This window comes from Rhododendron vialii, chromosome 2a (assembly GCF_030253575.1).
Source record: "Rhododendron vialii isolate Sample 1 chromosome 2a, ASM3025357v1".
NCBI classification, from domain to species: domain Eukaryota; kingdom Viridiplantae; phylum Streptophyta; class Magnoliopsida; order Ericales; family Ericaceae; genus Rhododendron; species Rhododendron vialii.
In genome coordinates this window covers 22,559,445-22,570,265 of record NC_080558.1, presented here as the reverse complement: position 1 = coordinate 22,570,265, position 10,821 = coordinate 22,559,445, and the positions used below count along the sequence as shown (strand labels likewise).

Genomic DNA, 10,821 nt, shown 5'->3' with positions numbered 1-10,821 from the left:
TGATACCAATTGTTACCCAAATTATGCAACCTAGAGGGGGGGTGAATAGGATTGCTAGTAATAATTACCAATAAAAATTTATCTCTAACAATATATGCAAACAATAAGTATGCAATCAAAATAGAGAGATAGAGAGATAGAACCCGTTTATAGTGGTTCGGTCCGGATTTGTCCACGGTCCGGCCCTACTCCACTTCTCCTCAAGCAATTACTTGAAGGTTAGACTAATCTTTAAAAGATTACAACTTGTAAGTCTTGCGGGTGCTTACAAGAACCGAATGCCTCTAGCTTTCCCGAGGAGCTAGCACAACCGCAAGAATTTTCTCCGAAAACTTCTCAAAAACAATAACACCCAAATTCCAACCCGAATTTGGTCTTCTAAGCTTTCAAGTGTTTGACTCAAACACTCACTTAGGAAATACAAGTATGTGAAGAAGGTATGAAAATTATCGCTCACGACTTGTACAAATTTTCTCTCAAGAATAATATGAAAGTGGAAGAACAATGAGAATTTTTGGCTTTGATCTTTTGAGAATTTGCTCTTGCAATAATATGGAATGTTGTAGCTTGTGTATGTACTCATTAATGAGTTCTTGATGCCTTATATAGCCATCCATATGCTTCCTAGCCGTTGGAAACTAGCCGTTGGAACTAGCCGTTGGAAACTAGCCGTTGGAAACTAGCCGTTTGAAACTAGCCGTTGGAAACTAGCCGTTTGAAACTAGCCGTTGGAAACTAGCCGTTTGATAGAGTGGTCATCCGGGTGATCGTCCGGTTGTCACAGCTTTCTGTTCAGACAGCCGGCTTGTCAGCCGGTTCGTCAACCTGTGGCTCACAATTTCATCTAAATAAACCGTTAAAGCATGTATTGAGCTCAATAAAGTCTTTGTAAATATAAATCATGAATCCAAGAGACTTTATGCTATATTTCAAGGTCACGAAAATATTTAATTCGGGAATCGACTTTTCGATAATTTTGTATTTGCCGAATAAAAATATCATTGAATTAATCATCAAAATAATTAATAGAGATGCATATAAATTTTCACAAATTATAATGCATACATTTTTCAACACTTACTATAGTGTAAATTGAAACACCAAGTTACTGGACAAAACGCAGTTTCAATATCCAAAAAGATTTACAGTGCATAAGAAATCCTTTCATCTGCTCCTTCAGTACCATTTTATAACCACTTCTGCTTCCCTACACTATTTTGATCTTTTCGTTGACCTTTTTATCTGCACCACTTGCTTTCCTCTTCACCTGCACCAGAAATGCAAAGTAAGCAGCTATATTCAATTCAGAATTGTAACATCATACGTTGAATTCAGTGACAGGTTATTTTAGACTTGTAGTGGTTACAGTAGCCTGACTTCATACTCCTCTTTGCCATAAATGAATATAAATGCAAATACACAACAAAGTAACCATTGTCAACATGAAAAACCATTGCCAAATAGTTAGATTTCAAAGTCAATCCTAATGACCAGTACTGGTCGTTCAGATATTTAAAAAATCAAAACCAATAACATTATTAATTAACAAGTTTGGTGCAACGCCAATGCGTTCCCATGATCTGCACTTCTCCTCAGTTAATACTACTACTAATGAATGAAATATAGTATTCAGTTATGAAAAAACATTCCCAACCTTCATGACGAATGCAAGGGTACCCGGGAAATTTTATCTGCACTTCTGCAGTACATCATCTCGCCTGTTGTTGTGCGGGGATAATATAAATCGTACGAGTAGCCTCATTCGCATATCAATACCCATGTTACCCTGTATAGTACAACATTTGTAAATATCGTACACAAAATTTTCAGGTGCATATGGTTGATTCATAAGTGATAGGGTAGTATTTACCTCTAGTTCGCGTGTATTCATCCTTCCCCCAGTCCAGTGCTCCATAAACCTTAAGGTATAAAACCCACAATCGAATCTGCACCAACATAAGTGTGTCCTATTTATAATCATGCAAACAATGTATGGAAAATGGAGATGGTGTAGCCACTGACATGTTATTTTGTTGTGGGACATCTGGGTGGTGGATAATCCAATTCTTCCATGGGTAATCCATGGGCCTTGTCCGCTTCAAAATAGTAAACAGCGCCGATACCTGACCAGAACCCAAAAAAATCCATTACATAGTCACACTTAAACTGAAATGTCCCCACAAATGATAAAACCATTACACGACAAACGTTAACTAAAAATGTGGTTACCACATCCGCAGTAGCTAAGGTCTTTTCTTCACTTTTTAGCTTCATGGAATCAAGGATATCAATACGCTTGTCAACAAGGTTTATAACAACAGAAAACCAATGGTTAGCTGTCGCCAACAAAATCGGCAGAAACAGCTGCATCGACAATTCATTTGAAATCAATAAAGGACCCCAACGATAGAAAATAACATTACATAATCATTAACAAAAATAAATAACATGTAAGACTCGCCAAATTGCACATCGCGACATCATATCCAAGAATATTTGGATCAACTCTGTCGGTCAACACATTCTGCTTCTTTAATGTTCTTATATTTCGCAAATTTTCCTACAATGAATTGAAACATGGTATAAATTTCCACAAAATTAAGTAAATGAAGAAGTTCAAAACTTCAATTCTAAGGTATCCATTTTAAAATACCACAAATGTGCTTGAGAACATGTGCCGTCTCGGAATGGAGACTCCGTATTTTTTTGGAGACCTCTCTTTTTCCTCTTTCATCAACCAAACAATCATGTTATCCATGACCTAATACACAATGGAAACAAATTGAAAATGGGACACGAATACATGTAATGAACAGTAAATGTGTTAAAAAACCACAGGTTTCGATTGGTGGACCAGAAAAGCCCGACTTATCAATTTTTCCGGTAAACTACTAGGGGGTCATGTAGCCCATGCCGGATTAATAATGTTTTGGGGTGGAGCGATGAACCTATTTATCAGTGGCTCATTTTGTACCCAAGATGCCTATGTATGAACAAGGGCTAATTTTACTTCCGCATAGCAACTATCGGTGGGGGGTAGGTCCTGATGGAAAAGTTATAGTCCCCTTTGAAGTACACAATTTTACAAGTACTATATTAATTACCAAATTCGACATCCGACCCCTTTCTTTGAAGACATTCCGTAAATCAGTTCGCGATGGTTTGAATGTCATGCCATCCATACTAACAACATCTGCCCTGCAAGTAAAAAAATACACCTAATTAGTTGATTATACCTTGATGACCAAATAGAAAAACACAGCAGACTGCTTTTACAATGTACAGGTTAGTAGTCATACATATCTTCTTTTTTCCGAGCTGGTTTCATAACATATTCAATCAATTCACTTTCTTCTTTTGTGAACTTCGAATCTTTCACCTCCGATTCTGCCACATACGGGGTCCTTATAACTTTACTTGCTTTGACTGTCATATTACCCCGTTTCTTTGATGGTCGAGTCAAAGCGTGTTCTTGTACAACTCCTTCATCCACCAGTACTTGAACTTGAACTTCTTCACCTTGTACGTCACCTTTCCCTTGGTTTTCCACAACGACTTCCTGTTCCAGTTGTACTTCTTTGTGTTGGTCAATTGTGACACCCGTCTGACTTCCACATTTTTCCATAATGGAGGTGTGTACAACTTCCTCCATCATGTGCTCTGGCGTGTACAACGGCATGTCACGAGCATTCTCAACATTTTCAAAACAGCTAATCCTATCCTCATCCATTTCATCCGTGGGAATGCCTTTCCCTGCCTTATTCAGAGTAGAAGTGGAAGTTGATGGAAATTTGTGACAACCATCATCGAAATCAGGACTGTCCATCTCGCTCACATCCTTCCCTTTTTCATGAATTTTTTGGGTTGTTGTTTCAGAACCTTGACCCATCAAGGCAGCGTCCATGATGATGATATTTTGCAGCTGTTCAAGAAAAGATTTCTTCAAGGTATGAAAAGCCTTTTGCGCCTCCTATTAACATAACATAAGGTCAGGTAAACTCTACGAATTGAAATGACATAAATGGTTCATTGGACATAGCAAGATTAGGTTTTCTCACCGGATGCAGTAAACGAGGCTCGGGAAATTGGCCGGAAATGGGATCTACCAAGTCCAAATTCTCCTCTTTCGCAATTCGTTCCATTATAAGATTCGTCGTCCAAGACTGAATCAATGGAACACCAACCCTACCAACATTCATTCCCATCTCTTCTTTGTCAAAGTATATAAGCTGCAAGGGAAATATTACATTTTCATAATAAATGATTTTACAAAGGTCATAAAAAAAATTTTCAATAAGAAAATGGGATGTACATTACCAGTAGCAGCAACACACAGCCAGACACGCCGGGGGCATCTGTGAGACCCGACTCTTATTTTATTTTATTATTATTTTTTTTAAAAAGAAAAGGAAAGAAAAGAAATGAAGTAGGCTTATTAAAAGTGAGTTTTATTTTATTTATGTGGGTTTCCAATGTGATTTCCTAGAACTATTGGGTTTAAGTTGTAAAAAAACAAAATCTGTGTGCTGGTGTGCACGTGGAAGGCAAGGGTGTGCTTGTGTGCATGTGTGGTATATTTCTATCAAACAAAACAAAAAAAAGAGAGAGATCAGAAACAGAGAAGAAGAAGTACCGGACGGAAGGGAGGGAAAAGAGAAGAAGGGGAAGAAAAAAAAGAAAGAAAGAAAGAAAAAGGAATTAGGTTTGTGGTAAGTACTCTTAATTGTCTTCTTGTCATGGGGATTTTGTGATTTGTTACGTTTTTTTTTCCCTCTCTCTGATTAACTCTAGGGTTTGAGTAGGACTGGAATAAAGGGAAACATTTATCCTTTTAAGAACTCAAACACAGGTGGTTAGGTGCAGGATTTGTGTGCTAAATACTGGAAATTATCTTCATAGCTGCTGTAAATGAATTTGTAAGTGTTGAATTTTATTGTAATCTGTTAGGATGTGAGCCGGAATGTCTAAAATAATTGCCCAAGTGTTGAACTGAGTTTGGAATTGCCGAAAATAAGGGAGATGCCGAATTTGACTGTACCAGATATTGTGCTTTTGGAATTCCTGTGGCAATTTGTGGAATTTGGACTATGTAGTTGTTCAGGAAAGGAAACTGGGCTTCGTACTTGGAGCAGAGAACATGGGTTATCTTGTGATTGCCAAAAGGGAATTTTATCTTGTGTGGCAAGTGTACAAGAGTACATATTGCTATACTTTAGTACTTTAGTTAGAGTTTGGCTAATCTGATGGTTTTTTTGGATATGCGATTGACTTGTTTTCTTTTTCTGTTCTGTAATGTGCTGAATGTTATCTTAAGGTTAGTTGGAAGGAACATGATACTAGAGGAATGGTTGCAATCCTTTCATTTTTATGAGTATATCAATCATAATACTCACATGTGTTGATTTATGTGTAACGCTTCAGGTTCGGAGGCGGCGACGAGTACCGTGGCTCCACGTAGGGAGTGAGCTCGTGTTGATACCTTTTTGACTGGACCTCGAGGTGGGTGTTCTTATTTTTAATAGCGGAAGATGAGACACGGTGTAGAGTTATTTTTCGTATTGAAATGGTTAATATTTGGCTTGAGCTCCTAAACGAGAATATGATCGTAGCCTTAGTGGCGTTATAATATGGCCTTAGTGGCGTTATTGAATATTGCCTTAGTGGCGTGAATAAATATTGCCTTAGTGGCGTGACAACTATTGCCTTAGTGGCGTGACAACTATTGCCTTAGTGGCGTAAAGAGTATTGCCTTAGTGGCGTTGATATGAAATTGCCTTAGTGGTGTTGATATGAAATTGCCTTAGTGGCGTTATGAATATTACGTAATGGAATGTTATTGTGGGCTGAATATTCTTGCTTAAATTGTTGGATAGCCCTTGTCTTTATTGCTTCTCTTATTATGGATAAGTACATTCACTGAGCAAGTTGATTAGGGGTGAGCATGGACCGGATTGGTCCGGTTTTATAGTAAACCAAGAACCAAACCACTACCTACGGATTAAGAATTTAGAGAACCAAACCAATCCATAAAATTCATATAACCAAACCAATCCAAACCATTAAAAAGCGGTTCGGTTTCGGTTTGAACCACGGTTCGCTCAAAATTGATATATCATATTCCCATAAACTATTTGAAGTACTTAAAATTGAATACCAAACCTTATACTGTATTAAACTAGCTAGTTATATAAAAATTACAAAAACTCACTAACATCAACTAACTAAATAAGAGTAAAATACAAGAAATTACCGAAGGAATAAAGCCATGGAATAGAGTGTTAGATTAGAAAATTCATAACCGAGCGAAAAGAGTGAGAAATCAATTGACTTAGTCGAACCTATGTTTAGTGTATTGAAATTGTAGGAATAGGTTATCGCATATAGAAGTTTAGAAAATCAATTTAGAAGTAAAATAATAGGGTGGTGAAATAGAGAATTAGATTAGAAAAATAATTTTATTTAATGTATCTAAACATATTATAGTATATGTGTGTGTTATACGGTTCGGATCGGTTTGGAACTAAAACCGTTAACGTAAATCCACAGACCAAACCATTTAACACGGTTTTCACATTTTTAAAACCAGAACCAATCCACATCATTAAAAAACCAAACCAAACTAGTCGATTTGGATTGGTTTGGACTGGATTCACGGTTTGACGGTTATTTTGCTCACCCCTAAAGTTGATAGCTCACACCCCCACAGTATTTTCTTTTCAGGTGCGTGACGGCACGTGGGTCCACTGCAGAGTCTAGACAGGAGTTGTGTATATAGAAGTCTAGCTTTTTGACTCTTTTGATTATGTGCCTATTTTTGGTGGTTGTATATGTTGTAAATATATGTGGGCACGTCTTGTATGACAGTTATTTCCGTATATATGCAAGTTAAGTTTTTTTTATGAGCTGGACACCTAGCTGGTGCTTTTATTTACTTTTTGAGCAGGGCCAAGGCGTGGGTCCATCCCATTCGGAAAATAAATTTAGTGTGGTATTTTTCAGGATGGGGTGTGACAGCATCCTTCTTATTATCAACCTCTTTCACATCTCTCTTCTTAAACTTAGTTATTTCATTTACCAACCAATCCAACACAAATTGTGGCCATGCATATGACGAAATCTTCGTTAAATCATACACGGCTGGGTAAAACTTTGTGGAGGCCATGTAATGCCCTGATTTTCCAAGAAATTTCGGAAGCATTAACCTTAAAATACACTAAATTTTATAAACTGTTAGGCCCGTATTTGTCGTTATACAAAATCAACATTTAAAAATAAATACAAAAAAATCTAACGTTTTATTTAAACATCTTCAGAGCGACTCTAGTGTTGATACAGATCTCAAGCATCCTCGGTCTCCGCCCTTGGTATTCCTCCTGCGTCAAACATGTCCACCATCGAACCCTGCACCCTCTGGCAAATTGATCGCCGAAGCAACCGATTTACCAGGATACAAACGTATCCGTGAGTGATAAATCACCCTGTAGAATAATCTCAATCCTACCAACCCCTTACTCTACAATTAACATTCAGTAATAACAATAATATCACAATTGATAATACACGAGAGGTACAGAATAATAACACATCGTCTTTTTCTTCACTATCCATCATCTTAAATGAAATCTAAGGATCATCTCCACGAGATCCTTTCCTCCCACATCCACTAACTACAACCGTCTCATGGGTCCGCCCTTCCTCTTGCTTATCCTGTACTAGGGTCCTAGGTGAGCGCATCTAAGTTATGTACCGAGCATGTTCTCACTGAAGACCATAACAGGAGGATCTTGTCATCCCATGACGTATCATACATTAGGGTCGGACATCCACTACCCCACGCTAACTATAACCGTCTCATGGGACCCATTCTCTTCCTCGAAGAGAAACTTCCCATGACGTGTCATACATTAACGTCTCACTAACTATAACCGTCTCATGGGACCCATTCTCTTCCTCGAAGAGAAACTTCCCATGACGTATCATACGTTAGTGTCACAACACCGGGCCCCGCAGGTAACCCATTTCAACACAGGGCCCCATAGGTTACCCTTGCCATCGCCATGGCTCAAATCACAACTCACATACTCACACTTCCAACACTTTACCAATTTCCATTTACTTAACATCGTCTATATGAGTCACTACTCGTAACCACCTTGTGAAACCTATTTGTCCAATCTACAACCACAACAATAATACTTCATAATAGCTTAATCAACAAACAACATGTATCTCAAAATGAAAGCAAGCATAGCAATTGGTATTGTGCAAGTATGTAAACACATAATATTTTATGATTGGCCGATGCCCTTAAGGTTCGTTGACAAGTAAATTGATATTAGTTTTTATTAATCTCTTTTTAGGGTTGTTAACAATAAAAATAATAATACCAAAAATAATTTTATTCTTTTCTAAACCTAATACTTTTAGTTACTAAATCCTTTCGAAGTTAACATATATCGCAGATCCCAAAGAAATAGTCATAAGTGTATCCTAAAAGTTTAAAAATTTAGCACAAGTGGTAAAATAATTAATTTCACATAGTTTAGGATCATATTTTAGTACAAACCAAGACACAGGGGGTAAACTGTAATTCTGAGGGATGGAGTTCATATTACGTCAGTGTCTTCCACCTGGTACTGTACGCACACAGTTATATATATAACGTATATATATGGTTTAAATCCGGAATTTCAAACGGGTCGTGTGATCAATCCCGACATCGAAAATGGGTTTATTATACCTTTCCGGAATCGTCTCGACAAGACGAACAAGATGAACGGATCAGATTTTCCATTTGAATAGTTTCACAAAAAAAACAGATCTGAACAGAAAACGGGAATTTTCGATTTCTTCAACGCACAATGCATGGATTTGTTTCTTTTCAATTCCTATCATTACAACTAATATAATAGCACATTTATATACTTAGGAGAAAGTAGAGAAGAGATTAATCTACCTTTAATCCGTACAAAACGATTCGGTGAAGTTCGGTGGGTTTTCGAAAGTGAGGCTTGATAGGCGGCAACGGTAGTATTTTTTCTTCCTTCTCCTTCTTTTTCCAGCACCGCTCTCTCTCGCTCTCGGTAAGGAATAAAAGAAAAGAAGAAGAGGAAATAAAGCCATGGTTTAATGCCTCTATGCCGAAATATGAGGAAGGGATATATCAAAGAGGTTAGGATTTGCATAAGGGATATTAACCCATGGGAAATTATATGTTGTCTACATTTGAGGGAATTTAGGAGGAAAATGGGGGATTTGTACTCAGCCGAAATATAGAAATGGGGAGGGGTTGGGAAAAAGGAAAATGCTCAGGTGCAACACGCGCACATACTCGGACAATTACTCGTCGGGCACGAGTGCACGTAGATGATTACGGAAAAAAAAGAAAAAACCTTAGTGTGATGACATAAATAATTTTTCGCATTAAATAACTAACGAGCATAAATAATATTTTTGTTTTAATAATAATATTTATTTATTAAAAATACCGGGTCTTTACAGGCCACATCCTTTGTGGTTGGACACAATAACGAAGACAACACAAACAGGACATACGAAGTCTGGAACTTCGCATCTGCTACCCCCGACTTAAAAACTTCTTGCATCATTGCAAAGGTTACCCCTCTCTTTAATTGTTCATTCCCTTTTACAAACATGGCCCGAATGTGTTCAAAGTGGAACGCTTCACACTTAGTCGGAACTGGTACAGTTCCAAGGGGTAGCCCTAATGCTCTTCCAACATCAGCTGGCATGATTGAATAGACTTTCATCCTCCCAAATTCCAAGGTCTTTTTGATAGGGTTGAAGTGGTGAACCAATTTGGATATGAATTCACGCTTAAGAATTTCACATTGTAGTGTCAGCATTGAACCGAAACCAAGTCTTTCTAAAGCAGTTCTTTGATCTTTGTTTAAGGACGCATTTTGTTTAACCAATGCCTTGGGTGAACATCTACTCCGAAATATCGGCTGCACATGCAAATAATATACCCATACATAAAAGGTTGGATATGGTCGTAAGGGTGGGATATTTCATACGACCATGATTCGGACACAAATAATATTTTGAACGTAATAATTAACTATATAAAGAACCACCAATGCGAAGCCATACCAACGTAGGCGCCTTTTTCTTTATGGGGAGTTTCTTCTTATTGCGGGCCTTTCTTTCGTTGGCCATGTCCAAGAATGGTGCTTTCTCAGCATCAGACATATTCTTCCATGCTTCCGCAGCTACTGAGCTATGCTGCATAGTTCACAGGAAGATTGAGACCTAAAACATGAAATATGTACACAAAATTAATTAATTTGAACCACTGAAGTTTAAATATCATAAAGTTCACAACTTAGAACTGCAATAACTCTAACCTGTGTTACAAAAAACCTCGGACCAGTCTCTGCCGTTCTTGCTTTTTTTAAGTAGTCGTCACTGCATTTGAAATCGTACAAAATGTTGTTCAGCTCAATACAACGTGGAATTGAAAACATTATCCACTTAACTACATCGGTGGTAAACATACGTACAGGAATAATAGATAAGGATTGCTGTTGGTACTTTCCATTGGTGCCTTCGTCCCACTACTACTCCCTTTTTCAGTTCGCGGTCGCTTCTGTCCTCTTTTCATCCTTCATTTACAAAAAATAAAAGAAACTTCAATCAATTAAGAACCAGTAGTGCCAATAAATTCTAAAGCCGTACATAATATTGATTAAAAGATAGACAAAGAGAGACATAAAGAAGATAATTAACTGAAATACATAACTCGCACAGTATTTTACTGGAATCACAAGAGAGGAGCCATATATCAACCTTAGTGCCAGT

At 37.6% G+C, this 10,821-nt stretch overlaps 1 protein-coding gene across 1 annotated transcript; it reads right to left on the bottom strand.

Annotated features, from left to right (window-relative positions):
• Positions 1–1,631: 1,631 nt before the first annotated feature.
• Positions 1,632–4,355, bottom strand: LOC131317316 (uncharacterized). The gene is made up of 10 exons (XM_058346875.1): positions 4,335–4,355; positions 4,059–4,229; positions 3,300–3,970; positions 3,105–3,198; positions 2,654–2,761; positions 2,462–2,560; positions 2,230–2,364; positions 2,023–2,123; positions 1,871–1,946; positions 1,632–1,786 (listed from the first exon to the last, which is right to left on the bottom strand). The coding sequence occupies exons 1-10, from the start codon at positions 4,353–4,355 to the stop codon at positions 1,688–1,690; spliced, it is 1,575 nt and encodes a 524-aa protein (XP_058202858.1). The 3' UTR covers positions 1,632–1,687.
• Positions 4,356–10,821: the final 6,466 nt, after the last annotated feature.

Bases quoted from the DNA above. Each gene is read 5' to 3' on its own strand.
- LOC131317316 (XM_058346875.1), bottom strand. From the start codon at position 4,355: ATGCCCCCGGCGTGTCTGGCT. The intron at 2,561-2,653 runs GTATTTTAAAAT...AATTCATTGTAG, and splicing joins TGTTCTCAAGCACATTTGTG to GAAAATTTGCGAAATATAAG. The intron at 2,365-2,461 runs GCGAGTCTTACA...TTGTCGATGCAG, and splicing joins ATGTCGCGATGTGCAATTTG to CTGTTTCTGCCGATTTTGTT.